Below are 21,585 nucleotides of genomic sequence, written 5' to 3'. Positions count from 1 at the left end.
TCCCCCATAGTGGTGAGAATTGGCAGACAAAAGCACGGGGGTTCTTTTGAAATTTCTGTGCCTGCCTTTTGTAGGTTCATATATGTACTTTGCACTCGCAAAGTATGTGGAGTTAGAGATTCCTGCAACTGTCAGCCAGCTGATTTTAAAGGGAAATTCCACACATACTGCTGTGGTCTGAAAATCACACTTCCTGTTAAATAAAGATGTCAGATTTCTACAAAAGCATCTCACAGCCTGTGCAGAGTATACAGAAAAGAAGAGAATATTATGGCCAATCAGAATAGTTGGGCACATCTAATCTGCCCAGTATCGTTCCTCGTGCAGCACCATAGACTTAGTTGATTTCTGGCTTTTGCCTCTTTCAGGCTTTCTTGAATTCTGTTAATGACAACCAGCCATGTAGTATGAACTTGTAGGTCCACTCATAAATTCTGATGACACTAAGTGGGTGGTTTGGTTAGCAGGACCCCAAGAAAGCAGAATAGCCCTCATGTTAACAATTCATAAAGCAGGGCCATCCCCCTAAAAGAAAAGCTGCATTCCTTTACAGAAAATACTATGAAAATGTTCCTGTCAGGCTAGGATATGGGATATCCCCCTGGCTGGCCTTGACACTAGGCAGACTAGGCATCCACATAGGGCAGCAGAATTTGGGGGGGGACGGGGGGGGACGGAGGAGGAGGCAGTAGCACAGCTCCAGTGCATACTACAGTCTTCTCCCTGTCATGTCATGGCTGCTGCTGCCCTCCTTCTCTCCACCAACCCAAGTTTAAATGAAGACTGAGAATAGAATGGGCACTGTCAGAATGGGCCCACACTCAAGCACTGCCTTCTCCCGAGGCAGACGTCTTGTCAGGGGTGGTAGGACACTGCAGCATTTCAGCCCAGGCCTATGCTTACAGGGCCTGTGCCACACTCAATCTTCTTATAAGCTTGGGGCCAGAGCAGGAGGAGATAGTAGGGGCATCAGTAGCCTTGAAAATATTGGACCTGGCTGGGGGTAGGGAAGAGGAGATGCTGACAACCTGCAGAGAAGGAAGAGGGAAAGGGAAATGGGACTTGATATACCGCCTTTCTGTGGTTTTTGCAACTACATTCAAAGCGGTTTACATAGTATATTCAGGTATTTATTTGTACCAGGGGCAATGGAGGGTTAAGTGACTTGCCCAGAGTCACAAGGAGCTGCAGTGGGAATTGAACTCAGTTCCCCAGGATCAAAGTCCACTGAGGTATTGTCCATGGCTGGGTAAAGAAGAGAAAGGGAGATGCTGGCCACAGGGTGGGGGGAAGTATTAGAACCTTGAGGCACCCCAGTGTTGGGAGAGTAGTGTGGTGAAAGGGAGATGCTAGTCATGGGGAAAGGTGATAGGTCCTTGAGCTACCCTGGGTGGGGGGGGGGAGAGAGGCGCATAACTGAAGTTTTGCTTAGAATATCCAGTACCCTTGGGTTAGCCCTCCATATCTCACACTAAATTTAAGAGTGCCAATTGACACACACGTTGTGAAGCAACACTCCAGAAGGAACCACCCACTTGTTTTTAATTCATTTTATTATTATATAACCCATCTGTCATATTCCAGGATTTCTTAAATGCACCAGCAATAAATAGGCACATATGTGTTATATTTTAAAATTAACCATGATATATCCAAAATATCCAACAGAGTTACTGACCAAATTATAGCACTGACTGCAATAATATCAAAAGTACTTTAAAACTTTGTCAATATTAATGTGTGCTCCAGGGGCGTAGCCAGACCGGCGGGAGGGGGGTCCAGAGCCTGAGGTGAGGGGGCACATTTTAGCCCCCCTGCCGCTGCCACCGCCGCCACCAACAACTTTGACTCCCCCCCCCCCCCCCCACCGATGACCCTCTCGTCCCCCCCTCCCGCCGCCAACCCTCCCCTGCCGTCGCCTACCTTTGATGACGGGGGACTCACAGAAACAGAGCAAAGCTTTGCACCAGAAGAAGAGGACCTCGGCTGGCGGGGGTTGGGGTCCCCCGCCAGCAAAGGTATCGGACGGTGGCAGCGGGGGAGGGTTGGCGGCAGGAGGGGGGGGTCGAGAGGGTCATCGGCAGGGGGGTCCAGGGCCAAATCTATGGGGGCCCAGGCCCCCGTGGCCCCACATAGCTACGCCACTGCTCGTAATATTAATGGACCACCACAGATCCATAAAGTCATCTGTGTTATTGAACAGGGACTGTCTCTCCATGTTCAAGTGTGAAGCACTGCATACGTCCGGTAGTGATATAGAAATGATAAATAGTAGTAGTAGTGTGTCCAATAGTGCTTTTAAACATTGCACACAAAGGGCCCTGTTTACTAAGCCGTGCTATAGGCGTGCTAGCATTTTAGAGACACCCATATATTCCTACGGGTATCTCTAGCGTTAACACGCGCTAAAAACACTAGCGCACCTTAGTAAACAGGGCCCTCGATATCTTACCATTTTTAATGTATTTCATATCATCTATTTGGGTCCCAAGTCAAAAATTTATTTGTGTTAATATTACAGATGAGAATGATGCAATTGCACTTTGTTTTACACTACAGTTTTTTTCAACATATTGATAACAAATACATTGAAAATGCTAAGATGCTGATTGTGCAGTGATTAATAGCAGTATTGGACACATAGAAGACCATATGAGTGTGTGGTGTCCCGTCAACATTATCCACCTGATTCTATAAAAATTGCCAAAAATTGCATGCACAGATTTAGGAGCAGTCCCAATTTACACACACAATTTAATAGGATGATGAACCATTAGTGCCAATAATTGGCTTTTTAACAAGCAGTTATTGGCACTAATTAGATTTAATTGGGTGCTATACACGTCAGGGGCGTATCTGAACTGCGGCGGTAGGGGGGGCCAGGGCCAGAGTGAGGGGGCACATTATAGCCCCCCCCCCCCCCCCCCCCGCCGCCGCCGCCGCCGCTGCCGCCATTGCCGATCCCCCTCCCCCCAGCCGCTACCATTGCCAACCCTCCCCCTCCGTTGCTCGCTTACCTTCGCTGGCGGGGGACCCCAAACCCCCGCCAGCCGAGGTCCGCGTCCTCCTGCCGCTGCCGCTGCCGGCTGCCTTTGGTGCTTTCATTTGTCCATTGAAGCTGGCGCCAACTAAAGTTTCTTTTGACTCTGACGTCGCTGCACGTTGTACGTGCAGGACGTCAGACTCAGAAAATGTTTCTGAGTCTGACGTCCTGCACGTACAACGTGCAGCGACGTCAGACTCAAAAGAAACTTTCATCGGCGCCAGCTTCAATGGACAAATGAAAGCACCAAAGGCAGCCGGCAGCGGCAGGAGGACGCGGACCTCGGCTGGCGGGGGTTGGGGTCCCCCGCCAGCGAAGGTAAGCGAGCAACGGAGGGGGAGGGTTGGCAGCGGTAGGGGGGTCCAGGGCGAAATCTGCGGGGGCCCAGGCCCCTGAGGCCCCACGCAGATACGCCCCTGATACACGTACAGTTAGGTGTGGGATCCACGTCTAAACTTTACGTGTGACCCGGAAAGGAGGTGCAGAAAGGGAACAGTCATGGGTATTTTAGGATGGAACGGGGGGGGGGGGGGGGGGGGGGGGGGGGGGGGGTGGGGGGGGGGGCATGGCTTTGAGTTATATGCATAATTACAGAAAAACAGTGCTCCGCACATAATCAGAACAATGGCAAATGGAGTTATCAGCAGACGGTGTTTTTAATTTTTTAATTTTTGTTTTTTTTATTTGTAATTAATATGTATTTTGTATGTATTTTTGTGAACCGCTTAGATTTAAGCAATATAGAAGTTTGGAAAATAAATAAATAATAAATAAATAACACTTAGGCATGGGCATTTTCACCACATTTTCATTGGTGCAAATGGTCATGCCTAAATTTACAAGCGGCCATAACGCTTAAGCGTTATTCTATAAACTGCGCCGAACTTTAAGTGAGTCTTACAGAATAACGCTTAAGCGGGGGGGGTTTTGTGCCAATCTTTTAGGTGCCAGTTACTGAATCTACCCCTATGAGCACACATCAATATTATTAACAAAGTTTTTAAGTACTTTTGATATTAATGCAATAAGTGTTATAATTTGGTCAGTAACTCTGGGATATTTTGGATATATCGTGGTTACCTTTTCCTCCAGAGTTTATTTATAATTGACTGTCCGCTCTCTATGCATTGGATATTTTAAAATTAAACAAAAAAAAACTGAAGATGTAGTAGGTAAAGAATAGTTGAAATAAATGGGAAATATCATTTGGCCAACTACTTCCCTCAGAGGATACAGCAGAACCATAGGCAAACTAACAACATTTCTCCTCATTTCTTTTCTCTGAATCCCAGAAAGAGATGGAGAAGCAGAAACAACTGGAGTGGCAGCAGCAACTTCAGAGGAAAGCACAAGAGCATTACCAAATATTCTCCTGAGAAGCCGAGGCCTGGAACCCTGGAAAGGGCTGGTTCTACAAGCCAGGCAACATATTGCGGTAAAGTGCTAGGGTGAACCTCATGAGAGGGAGGGAGTACAAAAGGAAAAGGATAGGGACAGGGAGAAAGAAAAAGAGCACGTGAGATGCTAAACTTCTCTTCTTTTAGAAGTAAACATTCTAAATACTAATTTACAATACGGGTCATTTACTAACAATGCATGCAAACACCACTATCACATATTCATCTTGGGGGTCATTTATTAACAGTTCTTTCATTGTTACCTCAGAAATTAATTTTCTGAAATCAAGGCATGCTAATGGACTATATCATCATAGTCACTTCTTTGGAAGTTAAAATACATACCCTATGTCATGTGCCATGTAACTTACCCAAGGAATTAGTTGCCATGGCAAGGAACACTTCCATTTTCTTGCCTAAATATAAAATGGTGCAGCAACACAAAGCAAAGTAACATACCAGGCTTCCCCCAGCATCTCTATATTAGCACTCCTCAGCTTTCACTGCTTAGCAGTAAAAGCAGTACTGATAGCGTAACAGAAAATATGTCCTTTTCAAAAAAACAAATACAAAACAGAATGGAGGTCCATCCGCTTGCAGCTACCAAAACAATACATTTTATTACACACTAGTAAAAAAAGCCCGTTTCTGACACAAATGAAACGGGCGCTAGCAAGGTTTTCCTCGAAGTGTGTATGTTTGAGAGAGTGTATGTGAGAGTGACTGTGTGTGTGAGAGAGAGTGAATGTGCGAGTGTGTGTGTGAGAGAGAGAGAGAGAGTGAGTGAGTCTGGGTGCGAGTGTGTCTGTGAGAGAGAGAGTGTGTGTGTGAGAATGAGAGTGTGTGCAAGTGCGTATGTGAGACACAATGTGTGAGAGAGAGAGTGTGTTTCACACAGATACAATGTGTGAGAGAAAGTGTGTGTGAGACACAGACTCTCTGTGAGACTGAGTGTATGAGACCAAGAGAGTGTGTGAGTGACTGTGTGACACATAGAGAGTGAATGTGATACAGTGTGAGACATAGAGTGTGTGAGACACAGTGTGTGAGAGTGAGAGAGAGAATGACATTGACTGTGAGAGAGAGAGAGTGTGTGTGTGTGACAGAGATACCTCCCTCCCCCTCTCTGGTGTCAGGCCCCCCCTCCCTCCCTCCCTCCCTCTGTCTGGTGTCAGCCCCCCCCCCCCCCCCTCTCTCTCTCTGGTGTCTGAGCGTTACTGTGCAGGATGCTGAGCTCTGGCTATGCTTCAAGGAACTGACCAATCCTATTTAATAGAATGCACCTCCAACATTCTGAAGCTGAGAAACCTCGTGTGGTTGGTCACTTCTGCTTGTGACGAACCCGGAAGTACGTGATGTCAATTCAGGAGATGGATACAGAGATCAGGAATGCCTCAGCCATGCAGTCAGCTTCAGAATGTTGGAGGTGCGTTTTATTATATAGGATTAAAATAATTTAAAGGTCCATATAAAAGGCCCAATCAGTATCCGAAAAAATCCAGTGAAGTTAGATGTTATCAAAAACCCGACTTGTTTCAACACAATCAGCTGCTGCATCATGGATTCATGTGGCATTTTTGTTGATCTGTACCACTGATCCAACTGGAAAAAAAACAGTGTAGGAGTAAGTGAAAGAAAAACAAAAAGAAGAAAGAGAACTAACGAGAACACAAGTTCATATAAAGGGGCATTTTCGATACGACATCAAAATCTGACTTTGGATGTTTTGCCAAAATCATTTTCGAAATTTAAAAATGTTGATCTTTTTTCTTCAAAAATGGCCATTTCCTAGACATTTTCTAGATAATTTGTACTTAGTACATCTATCTTTTTGGACCATTTTTGAAAAAAATAAAAAAGTCCAAGTGAAAACCACACAAAATCTAGCAATTAGGATATAGGAGGAACCAGCATTCTTAGTAGACTGGCCACACAGACATCCCAGCAGAGCAGTGGGGCTTCCTAGGGGGCACTGCAGTGGATGTCATATAAAAGGTCACAGGTACACATCTCACCCTTACCCCCTTATATTGTATGGTGAGCCCATCAAAACCCAAACAAAAACTTACTATACTCAACTGTACACCACTACAATAGACCTTATGCCTGAAGGTGTCAACTTTACGTAGGTACAGTAGGTTTTTGGTGAGTTTTGGAAGGCAGACACTTACCACCACAAGTGTAACAGTTAGAGTGGAATATGGGCCTGTGTCCCCTTCTCTACAGTACACTGTACCAACCACTAGGCTACTCCAGGGATCTGCTTGCTGCTCTAATAGGACTGGCCATACCATCTGAAGCTTTCATCGAGGCTGGTATGCACTGTTTATTTCACATCTTTGGGGGGGGGGGGGGGGGGGGTCAGTGACCACTGAGATAGTAAAGGGGAGGTCATGCCTTAATTCCTCTAGTAATCATTTGATCATTTTAGAGCAGTGTTTCCCAAGTTCAGTCCTGGTGTACCCCTTGCCAGTCAGGTTTTCAGGATATCTACAATGAATAAGCATGAACTAGATTTGCATACACTGCCTCCATTATATTCAAATCTCTTTCATGCATATCCTGGATATCCTAAAAACCTAACTGGCAAGGGGTACACCAGGACCGGACTTGGGAAACACCGATTTAGGTCACCTTCTTTGTGACCTTGTCGTGATTGAAACAGGTCTAGACTAAACCATCTAACTTTTAGCCCCGGACATTTTTGTTCCATTATGGCAGAAAAACATCCAAGTTTTGAGAATGCCTCCGGCATGCCCCATTGTGATTTGGAAACACCGTATACGAACTGCATCAAAAACTGTCTTAAACATGGGTTTTCAAAACATGGGTTTTGAAAATAGTGATTTGGACGTTTTGGCAAAAAAAGCCATCTGTTTGCCGCTTTGTGACGCTTTTTGGATGTTTTTCTGATTTTAAAATGAGCTCATGGTGTTCAAGCTCTTATGTTTCAGGTTTTTTTTTGTTTTGTGTTTTTTTTTAATTATCCTCCTTGAAGCTAGGACTAGATAGCCCCTAGAGTAGGTGATAGATATGGTTTTCCTGGTTCTTTTGGTTGCTTTCTGTTCTCCCCTTTATTTTTTTTAAGCGGCAGTTCCAGTTGGGCTTAGTTTTAATTTTTATCTTTTTTGCAATTTGGCGGTGATTCCATAAAGTGGGTTCTAACATTTACAAACTGATTACATGCATAAATGATTAGAATAATGTCATATACGGTTATGTGTACATATCCTATATAATAATTTGCACCTCCAATGTTCTATGTCTGGATGCCTGGGTTCATAACACAATTCCCATTGGTCCGCCCTCACATCGGAATGTGATGATGTCAGAGGGAGGACCAATGAGAGGGAAGGGAAACCAGCACCAGCCAGCCACAGAACATTGGAGGTGAGGATTCCATCGCGGGAGAATCGCCCCCCTCCCTCCCTCTCTCTCTCTCTCTCTCTCTCTCTCTCCCTCCCTCCCTCCCCTCTCTCTCTCTCTCTCTCTCTCTCTCCCTCCCTCCCTCCCTCTCTCTCTCTCTCTCTCTCCTCCCCTCCACTCCCCTCCGAGTTCCATGCCCCCCTCTCCTCCGAGTTCCAGACCCCCCGCGCCTCCCTCCCTCTCTCTCTCTCCCCCCTCTGAGTCGCAGCCCGACCTGGGTTGCCCGCTCTCTTCTCCCAGTCCTCCGCCTGCCCCTCGCCTTCCTGCATGCCGGCCTGAATTTAAAAGGTCTTACCTCGGGGTCTGCTGGCAGCAGTAAAAGACGAGCAGGCACGGCGCTTCAGCCTGCCTTCCCTTCTGTCTCAGCTCTGCCTCTGGTCCCGCCCTTCCGGAAACAGCGGGTAAAAAAGGCTGAAAAATAGCCATGGCCATGCGGTAAGGTTGCTCTTACTGTGTGGCCATGCGAGGGGGAGCACTTACCACCACCCATTGAGGTGGCACTAAGGGTTCCCAGCTAACCCAGCAGTAACCGGGTAGTGTGCGGCACTGCCTGATTACTGCCGGGTTAGCACTGTGCTAAAAAATACAGGACGATTTTCCCTAATACGGGAAATGACATGCACTAGAGCTGGAACTTCCACTGGTGCTTGCGTTGGGCTGGCGGTAGCTCCAGATTAGCATGCGGTAAGCCTGCATTGGTCTTACAGCCGCTTTGTAAAAGGGCCCCTTATCCTATATAATAATTTGCACCTCCAACATTCTACGTCTGGATGCCTGGGTTCGTAACATCCAATCCCACTCATTGCCCCGCCCTTGCGGCAAAACGTAATGACATCAGAGGGTGGAACAATGAGGGGGAAGGGAACGCTGGAGGTGAGATGATGTCAGGAGGAGAGAATCACGGGACATTGAGGGGAGGGAGGGAGGAAGGGGAGGGGAGGGCAGGGCAGAGGAGAATTGATGGACATGGATGGGATAGGAGGACAGTCATAGGCGCCCTGTATAAGAGGCTTGGGGAGGCTAAGCCTCCCCAGCCCAACCGTGACCTTCCCCTGGCTGCTGCCCCCCAAATGCAGGGCTGCCTGGTGCAGCAGCACTGCAGCCAGGCAGCTCGCAGACAGTCCCACCGCTCCTACCTGCCCTCAGCTCCCCGATCGACAGCCCTCCTCTCTGTTCCTCCCCCACTTGCGCATGTTTAACTCTTTTATTTTCAGGCGCAGCGATGGCAGTGAAGAGGACAACACAACGGGCTTGCCTCCTGCTTCTCCCTTCCTTCACACAGTGTCCCGCCTGCTGTGATGATGCATTTCCTGTTTCTGCGAGGGCGGGACACTGTGTGAGGGAAGGGAGAAGCTGTGTTGTCCTCTTCACTGCCATCACTGCGCCTGAAAGTAAAAGGGTTAAACGCACGGGGGGGGGGGGGGATGGAATGGAGAGGAGGGCTGTCAGGGACCTGAGGGAGGGCAGGGAGAATCGCTGGACATGGATGGAAGGGCAGGGGGAGAGAAGAGATGGCTGGAATTGGAGAGGAGGACAGGGGGAGAAGATATAACTGGAGAGGAGGGGGAGGGCAGGGGAGAGAGGAGAATTGCTGGACATGGATGGATGGAGGGGGCAGGGGAGAGAGCAAATTTGCTGGATATGGATGGATGGAGGAGAGGGCAGGGGAGAATGGAGAGTTGCTGGACATGGATAGAGGGGAGGGCAGGGGAGAGAGGACAATTGCTGGACATGGATGGATGAATGGGGGCAGGGGAGAGAGGAAATTTGCTGGATATGGGTGGATGAAGGAGAGGGCAGGGGAGAATGGAAAGTTCCTTGACATTGATGGAGGGGAGGGCAGGGGAGAGAGGAGAATTGCTGAACATGGATGGATGAATGGAGGGGGCAGGGGAGAGAGGAAATTTGCTGGATATGGGTGGATGGAGGAGAGGGCTTGGGAGAATGGAGAGTTGCTGGACATGGATGGATGGAGGGGAGGGAAGTCAGGAAGGAGATGCACATGGATGGAGGGGAGGGAAGAGAGGAGAAATGATGGACATGGATAGAGACTGCGTACTCTTTATCTTTTAAAAAATACTATAAAAATCACAAAAAAAGAAAGATTAAAACAAAAAAAACATAGATAAAAAAATCCGTATCCCATACCCCTGGAGCATATTACTCATTATACACCCTTCCCAATTATTGCTTATCATGACAGAACATTTCTCCTAACGGCTCCCTTAAAAACTTAATCGCCATTACATGATAACCTTGCTAGCGCCCGTTTCATTTGTGTGAGAAACGGGCCATTTTTACTAGTAGAATATATGGTATCTCCAGCATTTAGGCATGAGCACTCACAACTGCTCTATAGCTGGTTAAGAGCTCACACTTAAAACTATATGCATGCATGTAATCTGTTATGCTAGTATTCTATAAAGGGAAATACGCACCTACTTTTTATAGAAAATGCTCCAATTAGGCACCCTGTAGGTTATAGAATTGCTCTCTTTGGGCTCCTTTTACCAAGCTGCATTAACATGTGCTTACTGCAGCTTAAAAGGGCTTACTGCAGGATATGCAGAGGCATCCCACGATAAGTTCTGAATGTGTGTATGCAAACCACTTGCTAAAAAATATTTTTAAATTTTTCTGGGATGGAGTGTGTCTGGGGGCAGAGAGTGGGTATTTCTGCATTAATCAGATAGAGCATCTACATTGCCACACACTGATTAGCACTTTACCAGAAGCACCTCTTCTGTAGGTGGTAAGGGCTCAAGTGCTAATCTCACGCTAATCAGCGTATGGCAATGTAGATGCTCTATCTGATTAACGCAGAAATGCCCACTCTCTGCCCCCCAGACATACCGCATCCCAGAAAAATAAAAAATTTCTAGAGGTAATTCATAAAATAGAAAATCGGCCATTGACCAGCAGCGGTAAAAATGGCCTTAGTTCATGGGAAAGACCCACAGAAGGGCACTCTAAGGCCACTTTTTACTGCAGCTTTGTAAAAGGACTCCTTTGAGTTTTGGCACCTCTGAGGATAGCTTTTGTCAGCTCAGAGTATTTACGCTGAGCAGATTTTTTTTTTTTTTTAAATAACTATTTAGAATCTTTCAAATACAGAAATAACAAGCCACCCCAACATCCCTCCCTAGCCCTTCCCACCCCCAACCAAACCAAATGGATATATTTATGAAAAGATGTGGACTCGCTTGTTTTTCAAGGTAGAGTCTTTCTAGTATTGTCAGTTTTCCTCCTCCTAACAGGTTTAAAAAAAAAATTAGGTGTGTGTATTAGATATCATATATTATGTGAACTTGTCTCATCACAAAGTTCTCTTATTTTTTTTCTTTCTTCATTTTGTGTTTTTGACTTAATCCCATGCTGCTGTTCGCCAGTTGGATTAGTGGTCCAAATTGATGGGAATAGTACATGAACCCCTGATGCAGTCAGTAGCACAGAAACATGTCCAACTTTACTGGATTTTTCTTATTTTGATTGTCCATTTACGTGGACCTTTTATCATTTTTGTAATATTTTACTTGTAATAACATTTATTTTAATGGCATGTACTAATGGATATGGCTCCGCTCGGCTGGTTATGTTCTCTTTGCTTTGAGGCTGGATTTGCTTCTCCTGTGTTGGTGGTCCTGTTCAAAAACAAACTATGGGGGGGGGGGGGGTCTTTTACTAAAGATTAGCTTGAGTTATCTGTAGCAGGGCCCATAGGAATAAAGTGGGACCTGCTGCAGATAACTCGAGCTAACCTTAAGTAAAGGACCCCCCCCCCCCCCCCCACTAGGAGTAGCCTAGTGGTTAGTGCAGTGGATTTTGATCCTGGGGAACTGAATTCAATTCCCACTGCAGCTCCTTGTGACTCTGGGTAAGTCACTTAACCCTCCATTGCCCCTGGTACAAAAATAAGTACCTGAATATATGTAAACCGTTTTGAATGTAGTTGCAAAAACCTCAGAAAGGCGGTATATCAAGTCCCATTTCCCTTTCCCTATTTGAGATTCTACATGGAATGTTGCTACTATTGGAGATTCTAGATGGAATGTTGCTACTATTGGAGATTCTGTTGCTACTATTTGAGATTCTACATGGAAGTTGCTATTCCACTAGCAACATTCCATGTAGAAGCCTGCCCTTGCAGATCAGCAACGCAGCCGCGCAGGCTTCTGTTTCTGTGAGTCTGACATCCTGCACATACGTGCAGGACATCAGACTCACAGAAACAGAAGCCTGTGCGGCCGCACTGCTGATTTGCAAGGGCAGGCTTCTATATGGACTGTTGCTAGTGGAGGAGTAGCCTATTGGTTAGTGCAGTGGACTTTGATCCTGGGGAACTGAGTTCAATTCCCACTGCAGCTCCTTGTGACTCTGGGCAAGTTAATAGATAAGTAACAGTATGAGCTGTTGATCTAAGTTGCGTAAACTAATACAAAACAAACTAAACCACAGCCAAATTCAATCCCAAAAGGTCATAAAAAGGCATACAATACTTGAAAGCATGAGAATTACCCTCAGAAACCAAGGTATTGACCAAGGTCTGACCAACAAGATCCGTTATCTATATAAGATTTTGGTGTCCGTGGTCTGATCTCTTTCATTGGGTAAGAAAATTAATCTCACATGCTTACAATCAGAATTTTCTCATAATGCAAACATTTTCACTGGGAATCAAATATTTCCAAAAGCACAGCTATAGCATAAAATAACTTAGCCTTCCTTAGCTGGCTTAATCACCCCTCATTCCAACTGCTTAATTGTGTTCAACGGGTTGCTGGTGGTTCCTAGTGGATTCTCGTCAGCGAGATGAATGCCCCTGCATAAGTTTGTTTAAACTGGGTTGTTCCTGATAAAGCCCAGAAGCGGGTGAAATGATATGGGCCCCGTTGAACACAATTAAGTAGTTGGAATGAGGGGTGATTAAGCCAGCTAAGGAAAGCTAAGTTATTTTATGCTATAGATGTGCTTTTGGAAATATTTGATTTTCAGTGAAAATGTTTGCATTATGAGAAAATTCTGATTGTAAGCATGTGAGATTAATTTTCTTACCCAATGAAAGAGATCAGACCACAGACACCAAAATCTTATATAGATAATGGGTCTTGTTGGTCAGACCTTGGTCAATACCTTGGTTTCTGAGGGTAATTCTCATGCTTTCAAGTATTGTATGCCTTTTTATTACCTTTTGGGATTGAATTTGACTCTGGGCAAGTCACTTAACCCTCCATTGCCCCTGGTACAAAATAAGTATCTGAATATATGTAAACCACTTTGAATGTAGTTGCAAAAACCTCAGAAAGGCAGTATATCAAGCCCCATTTCCCTTTCCCTATATTTGCTTCTGAAACCATTTAGACATGTAAGAGATGTTACTGTTTTTAACTTTTGCTGCATTATTTCAATTGATGACTAGCAGCAAGATGGAATTTGTTATGTATAATATAGCAAAAGCACATTATGGGCTCCTTTTACAAAGTGGTGCTCCTGATTAGCATCCACTGAATGCGAAGATGCCCATGGGAATTGAATGGACTTTCTATGCATTCAGCATGCCGCTAATCAGTAGTGCCACTTTGTAAAGGGAGCCCTGTTTTTCTTTATGCAGCTCCTCTACTTTAGCTGCCCTATGCAAAAACAACAATTGTGTTCAGTCACCAGTACACAGCAGCTTCTGAATCCTGGCTGTTTACAGATAGGTTTCCCTTTACATCTGGAAGAAAAGTACCATCGGTAGCCTTAGTAGGAGAAAGACAGTTACAGAAGGGGAAGGGAGTGGATCTTCAGAATGCTAGCCTAGACTGTCATCTTGTGATCATGATAAAGACTTACTGTGGCTCTTTTTTCCCCTCAATATTTTGGTGTTGCTCAGACTGCAGAGGAGCATCATTGCTCTGTACTAAAAAGGAAGTGCCTGTTGGCCTGGTTACAACAGGTACAGGAAAGCCTGAGTGAGAGAAGAAAATGTGCTGAAGATTTCTATTCCCATCTGCTACTTCGGAGAAGCTTCAAAAACTGGCTGAAGGTGGGGTAGAGGAAGGACAAAGGAAGTAATTGTTTCAGTTCTAGGAATAAATTTAAAAGAATTAAAATTTCTGTGGATAGAAACTTAGAAAATGACAGCAGATAAAGGCCATATTCATACCATTTACTATCTTTTCCTCGCCCTAAGAGATCCCACATGCTTGTCCCATGCTTTCTTGAATTCAGATACAGTCTTCTTCTCCACCACCTCAACTGGAAGGCCGTTCCACACATTGACCACCCTTTCCATAAAGGAGTATTTCCTTAGATTACACCTGTCTATCCCCTTTTAATTTCATCCTAGCCCTCTCAGTTGAAAGAGACTCGTCTCCTGTGCATTTATGCCATAGAGATATTTAAATGTCTGTATCATATTGCCTCTCTCCTGCCTTTCTTCTTTAAAGTCCATCCCATACTCTTTATGATAGAGACCACTGTTCATTTTAGTAGCCACCCTCTAGAATGAGCCCATCCTGTTTATATCTTTTTGAAGTTGTGGTCTCTCGAACTGTACACAGTACTCTAAACGAGTCCTTATCAGAGACTTTAACAGAGGCATTATCACCTCCTTTTTCCTAGTGGCCATTCCTCTCCCTGTGTTCCCAAGCATTCTTCTGGCTTTGGCCATTGTCTTTTTTTTTTTCTTACCTGTTTGCCCATCTTAAGATTAGCAGATATGATCACCCCCAAGCCCCACTCTTCTTTCATGAACAGATGCACTTCAGCCTCTATATTGTACTGCTCTCATGTTTTGGCATTAAATCTTAGCTGCCAGTTTCTGCACCATTCTTCAAGCTTTGCTAGATCTCTCCTCATGCTATCCACACAATCAGGGGTGTCTACCCTATTACAGATTTTGGATCATGTGCAGAGAGGCAAACCTTAGCAGACAACCGTTCTGTAATATCATTGACAAAGATGTTAAAAAGAGCCAGACAAAGAATCAATCCCTGTGATATACACTGGTAACATCCTTTTTCTCAGTGTGAGCTCCACTTACTTCTACCGTCTGTCTCCTTCCACTTAACCAGTTTCTAACCCACATCACTTTAGGGACAGTCAGTTTATTTATCATTCACCGATGCAGACCTGTGTCAAAGGCTTTGTACAATCTAAATACACCAGATCTAGCTCTCCTGCTCAATCGAACTGTTTGGTCACCATTAATCAGATTTGTCTGACAAGACCTACCTCTACTGAAATTGTTCAGCCTCAGGTCCTCAATCCATTTGATTCCAGACACCTCACTATTCTCTATTTTAAAAGCATTTCCATTAATGTACTTGCCACAATTATTATTATTATTTGTTGCATTTGTATCCCACATTTTCCCGCCTCTTTGCAGGCTCAATGTGGCTTACAATACATCACGAGTAGTGGAAATACATGAGAGAGTATACATTTAGTGTTAACAGAAGGATTTTGGGTAACATGATAATGATGGAACATGATAGTGTTTTAACAAGCAAACATAATAAGAAATATATAAGAAAATATACATTTAGTAATAGCGAAAGGATCTTGGGTAGCATGATAATGAAGATCAGGAACCACATCTGACCTTCACCAGTCCTCTGGAACCACTCCAGACTCTAAAGAATTGAAAAGGTCACAGCAGAGCTACCAGGATTCCTCTGCGTTCCTTCAGTACCTTTGGATGTATCCCATTTGGCCCCATTGCTTTGTCTACCTTTAGTTTAGCAAGCTTCTCATGAACACAGTCTCTGAAAATTGTTAAAGGTCTACCACACATCCATTCCTATTAGCTTTTGTCTTCTGTGGTCCCATTCCCGGCCTTCTATACTTATTAAACAGTTCTGCTTTATTCTTATCATCTTCTTCGTATTGCTCCCTTTCAGCCTCCAGCCTCACAATGTCACCTTTGCATTTCCTCCTTTCACTTGCATATCTAAAAAAAATGTCTTGCCCCTCAATTTTACTTTATTGGCAATTTTTTGTCTCATTTGCATCTTTGCTTTCCTGACAACTTTACTAGCTTCTTCTAGCTTTTCCAGATATTATTGTCTGTTGTCCTCTGTATAACCTGAATTATATCAAAAAAGTTAGCAATCCCTGTCAATTTTGTGGCCAAGTAATCTGTTGCAAATTTTGTGCCCTGCTTACGCCAAACTTAGATTTACATGGGTTTAAAACTTTAATACCTCAACACTTGTACAATATAAGCCAGGCTTGTCCAACCTACGGCCCATGGACCAAAATCCAGCCCACCAAGAGCTTTTAGCTGGCCCTCTGAAGCTCAGTGGGATTCCTGCTTCCCATGCCATGACTCATCTATCTGCAAACTTGAGATGAATGGTGCCAGAAGTTCGGGCTTATCTTATGGTTTCAAGTCTCACAAGAGAAAGAAAGAGACTGGGTGTTCTGAGAGTGTATGATTCTCAAAAAGAGAGCGTGAGTGTGCACATGTGTTTTGGCCCTCCAAGTGTTTCAATATATAAAACGTGGCCCCCAATAGAAAAAGGTTGGACAAGCCTGATATAAGCTGTCATGCTTGTTCTTTATTCTGTCAGGCATCTTAAGATATCTACCAAAAAACAGGAATATAAGAGGTAGATGAGAAAGGTAACGAACATACATAATATTACATTCCCATCTAAATATCAAAACATAGTAACATATCATCAAGTCCTCTTTCAATTTCATTTCCTTTTATATGCATAGGGACGTTCTCATATGTTTTCTTAGGACAATCACTGATTTGAGGATTCAAGAAATCTTTAAAAAGCTGTCCAGGTATATAATCATAGCATGTCTCCCATAAAGTTCAGTAAAAGCCTCCGAGTGCCACTTTTTATAACATTCTTTGTGCAAAATCTTCTTTTTAGAAAAGGCTTTCACTTAGCTTAAAGGATGAAGACAGGTCTCGACATGGTCCATGTTTCACCAAGGCTGTTTCAAGACACCTGCCAGTGAAGCTTGTAAATTTTTAACAGTGAAAAGCATCCCTGAATTCTTAAACTGTCAACTGAGCGTCTACATTTCAGTTGACACTTTAAGAATTCAGGGAATGTTGCAATATACATGAATTCAACCGAGTTCCATACTCTATTTGAAGATTTTACTCTAGCAAAAGCCTTGCTATCCATGCATACTGTACATGTTGAATCCTTGTGATGCACACTCAGTGTTCTCATTCTTTCTGTTCCCAGTACAAGAATTGCTTATTTGTTCTGGAGGAGCAAGCACACTGGTTCTTTAAGGCCTCTCTGATGAAGAAGACTTTCTTAGCCTGGCTTGATCTGGTGAATGAGGAAAAGATTGCATCATGGGAGAAGCAGTGCATTGCTGCAGATCACCACCACAAGTAAGTACCTTCTAGTGACCTAGTTCACCAGAGTGAAACTAGATATTTTGGCATCTGGGGAAGTAGCATGAAATGGACCCTCAAGTACTAGACCCAGTCCAGGTCAAACCCACAGTGGCATCATAAAGACAGTATTTCTTTTCTTCTTTCCACCCCTTCTCCTTCTCCTGTACCCAAAGCTGATGTTACTGATTTGTTTCCCTGTGTAAACAATTATTGTGCATCTCCTTGCCCCCATCTAGCTTTTATTATTATTATTATTATTATCAGTGCTTTTTTGTGCCGGTACACGCCGGTACAGCGTACCGGCACCTTTTTTCTGAGGTCCGGCAGCTCCGCGATATTCCATTCTGCCCCCTGCAAGTGCAGAATTGTTTTTTTAGTGCAAGAATTCCAGCAGCAGTAGTACTAAGTATTTGAGCTCACCGGTGTTTCAGCTCCTACATGTTTCCTTGTAAACCAGCGGTCAAGCTACAGACCGGTTTCGCAAGTCTACTGCAGCTCAGCACGGTGTGACTTCATCTTCCTGCGCCGCAGCAGCCGCCACCGCTTTTTTGGTCAAAACTTCGCGTCGGGCGGCGAACCAAATTCCCAAAAGTAAAATGGCTACGAGAAAATTAGAGGATTTGGATCTAACTACCGAGGAGGTGGAGCGGCTCAGCAAAGCTTTCAAAGACGAAACGTTCAGGGAATTGTTCCAGGCCTACACGGACGAAATCTCCGATCGTGAGAACAAGAAGAAATATGAAGAGGAGATCACCCTCATGGAGAACGAACGAGGCATGGGTGTAAAGTTTGTTCATCTGCAGCCGGGGCACGTTCTGAAGACCAGCCTCAACTGCGTTCAGCACTGCTACATCAACGTCTGCTGCAACGAGCTGATACAGAAGCCTGGCTGTAAAGCTGGCGAGGGGAAGGGCAACCGAAAGGAGCAACATCTGAGTTTACCGTACAGGCTGGCCGCCCCCCCCCCCCCCCCCCCCCCCCCCGGGCCCGGGAAGACCCATGTAAGGAGGGCAGGAAGCACATGATTTACGAGTCTATGGCCCTAAACTCTGAAGAGGAGCTCAGTCTGGATGCCCTCCAGCTGCAGAGCCCCCAATGTGTGTCAAAGATAAGCTGCAAAACAGAGACTAGTAAAAGACCAGCCTGAGAAGACAGTAGGAAAGAAAGAGACCACTGAGAAAAATCAAGAAGGAATAGAAAGAGATTCCACCCATTTAAACAATAATTTTTCTGAAGAGTTAGAGAAGTCAAAAGAAACAACCACAGTTTCTAGCCAAGAGGACTTTTCAGAACAATCTAATTTGCAAACTACTGGGTTGATTCCCCCAGCTGGGAAAAAGAATGGTCCCAAATACCCAAATTTTCAGTGCATCCAAGATGATTTGTCATTAGTTTGGTGTTGCATGTGCTTAACAGAGAAAGAAAGCTTGAAAGAAGATGTCGATGCCAATCAATATAGCATTAGTTTTTGTTCTAGAGACAATATTTCATACTAGTAAAAAAGCCCCGTTTCTGATGCAAATGAAATGGGGGGCTAGCAAGGTTTTCTTCAGAGTGTGCATGTGGGAGTGTGTGTCCCTGCCCTCTGCCCTCTCTCTCTCTCCCTCCCCCTCCCCCCTTGGAGTCCAGTCCTTCAGTGTTGTTTCCTGCTGTTCTGTGTTTGTGTTACAGAGAGAGTGAGGGCATCTCTCTCCCCTCCCCCTCTGAGTCCTTCACTGTTACAGAGAGAGGGATTTCGTGCTGTGCTGTTTTCCTTCACTCATGGGGAAACGAGATATCTCTGGCGCTTCACACTTCCGGCTGGAGGCTTCATAGAACGTTGGTCTTGCCTTTTATATATATAGATTACTTAATTATACAATTTCCTCCTCACAAGTTGAACACCCAGGAGCCACTGTTAGCATCTCCAAGAATAATGCTGTGATACAAAGGTAGAAAAAATCATTTTATTTTCATTTCAGTGTTTGTGTTGCAGGAATGGATGCATGAATTTGTGATGCTTCAGGAGTCAGACAGCACACACCAGAATGAGAAAGTAATCTTCTTTATTTGCCAGCAAACAAAGCAGGACATCAGCATTAAGTCTCTTCTTCTCTTTGTGTCTTTCTCTCAGCTCTCTGTGTCTTTGTCTCAGCTGCTTCTCTTCTTATGCTGTCTTCTCCTTCTTCTGTCTGTTCCTTCTGTCCTTCTCTTTCTTCTGAGCTCCTTCTGACGTAAACTGCTTCTGCTCCTACTTAAATACAGTTCTATCCAGCCTAGCCTAGCCCAGCCCCCTTACTCTCCAATTGGTTAAGGAATAGATTGGTCACTTTGCCTCAACCAATCATTACTTTAAAAATATCAGTTACATAGGTTCCAGACATCCTAAACTGACCTCTAACCTGGGGCCCCTCAAGCCAGACATTTGGTCTCCAGAACTCTTATATTTTCTCATTATGATTGATTTCTCATCTATAGCTTAACCTGGGTTCACTTAGAGGATAATGGATATTCTTACATTTATTATTCTCATATTCCTAGTCTGGTTCATACTAACTGCTAACTAAACTCTGGCATTCATTAAAGAGGTCAAAAGTCAGTCTTACTTAATAGCATACATATCAGGTTATCACTTTCAAGACCATTTCTACATTTTACCTATAATTAATCAAGGAGAAGAGAGCTGACTAGTTCTGACCTTGTTCACCTATCAGCTTATACATTGAACCAGCCAGAACTATGGCTAAGTCAAACCACATGTTGGCCTCTTCACTACAGTCTTTGCTTAGAAAATACAGCAGAGAGTAACATTAGATTTAAAAAGGTATTCTACATTTAACTACACAGAATACACAGAATCAGTATTTCTTATAAGACATATTCTAAATATCAGGAACTTGTAAATATTAATCTATTGCCTCTCTCTCTCTAAATAGTATTTTCTATCTAAGCATTTTTCTATTTAATCCTAAACAAACTGCCTGCCTACAAAACTATTCAGTATGCCTAATAATATACAGCTGTTGAGCTAGCTTTCATCATTCACCAGGGTGAAAGAAATTCCTGTCTCTGACCTTTCTAACCCAGCCCGGCAAACGCTAGAGTTCAATATAATCTGAACCATCTGGCATACCTTCACTTCTTGCAGGACTAAGAATTTAAAATAATATTTCAGCACCTTTAAACAGAATTAACCCTTCATATGATTTCTTATATATGATTATGCCCATGGCTGCTTCATTCCCCCCTTTGAGACTAAAATCAGCTTATGCAGAGATAAGTCTCACAACTCAGACTCTGGAGATTATAGTGGTCCTAACTAGGAATAGACTTGTGAATCACCATTACCCTACTTGTTAAGGTCCGACGGCATACTGCCGAAGCACATGAGGCCAAGAAACAAAACAACAACCCTGCTAAAACTAAGACTATTAGGGAAATGAACAAAGGACGTATCCAGGAGGTCAATGACCACCACCAGGAGGTAAGGTCTAATCCTCCTCGGTAATCCTCCACATTAAGGCTGGCCAACTGTAGGACTTTATCCATGGCATGCCTAACTACATGCGTCCTATTTATGACAATAGTACAGCACTCTGAAGAATTTAGCACTGTGCAGAGACCACCCTGGGCTGCAAAGAGGTAATCAAGACCCATACGGTTATACCTAGAAACTATACTTAATTCATTAATTTGATCCTGCAGTGCATTGACTACCACATTCAGCTCATGAACTAAAACATGGAGTAGGGACTGAAGTCTCCGAGTAGCCATACCTAGTTCAGTAATACCCGCTACCGGACCTCCAATTGGAATCCAGGCTGTGGCAGAAAGGGCTACAAGTCTCTTTTTAGTCAGAGGATAAGTAGAATTGATATACTGGAGGGCTAATTCAATCGCCTCATCCTCTGTGGCAACGGAGGAGGGTAAGGACAAAGCCTCTCGCTTAGAGCGGTGCGGGGATAGTGGCTTAAGAGGAATAACTTTAGGAAAATAATTCAAGGTTACCAATACACAAAAATTATATGTAGGGGGAAGAATCATGTGGAGGACATTATCACAGAGCCAGTAATGACCAAGAAGAGGGTGAGGAAAGTTGCCAATAAATGTTGGCTCAGGCTGGACAGGGTACTTAGGGTGCCCATAATGCGAGCCCCTATCCCAGGGGGAACGAAGACGAAATGGAGACTTTGCACACCATAGGCGCCAATCCCCAATTGTGACAGGCTGCTCATTTGTTAGTAACTCTTCATACCCCGGGGACTTATGAAAGTAGAAAATAAGCTTGGACACTATAGTCTTCTCAGTGGTACGCTTAGGAGCCAGATAATCACCTGGGTCATAATCTACAGGTATGGTAGCAGGGCACATAGGAGTACCTGGAG

At 44.3% G+C, this 21,585-nt stretch overlaps 1 protein-coding gene across 1 annotated transcript in view; it reads left to right on the top strand.

Moving 5' to 3' along the window:
• Positions 1 to 4,411: 4,411 nt before the first annotated feature.
• The window catches only part of LOC115459320 (coiled-coil domain-containing protein 191-like), a 30,214-nt gene continuing 13,040 nt past the window's right edge, over positions 4,412 to 21,585 (top strand). The window contains exons 1-3 of the mRNA XM_030189162.1: positions 4,412 to 4,478; positions 13,739 to 13,801; positions 17,061 to 17,215. Coding sequence (XP_030045022.1) covers positions 17,121 to 17,215 — 95 coding nt within the window. The 5' untranslated portion in view covers positions 4,412 to 4,478; positions 13,739 to 13,801; positions 17,061 to 17,120. The remainder of the gene's footprint in view (positions 4,479 to 13,738; positions 13,802 to 17,060; positions 17,216 to 21,585) is intronic.

The sequence above is a fragment of the Microcaecilia unicolor genome, unplaced genomic scaffold, assembly GCF_901765095.1.
Source record: "Microcaecilia unicolor unplaced genomic scaffold, aMicUni1.1, whole genome shotgun sequence".
NCBI lineage: Eukaryota > Metazoa > Chordata > Amphibia > Gymnophiona > Siphonopidae > Microcaecilia > Microcaecilia unicolor.
The sequence above is the reverse complement of the archived record's forward strand: the minus strand, read 5'-3'. Positions and strand labels throughout refer to the sequence as shown.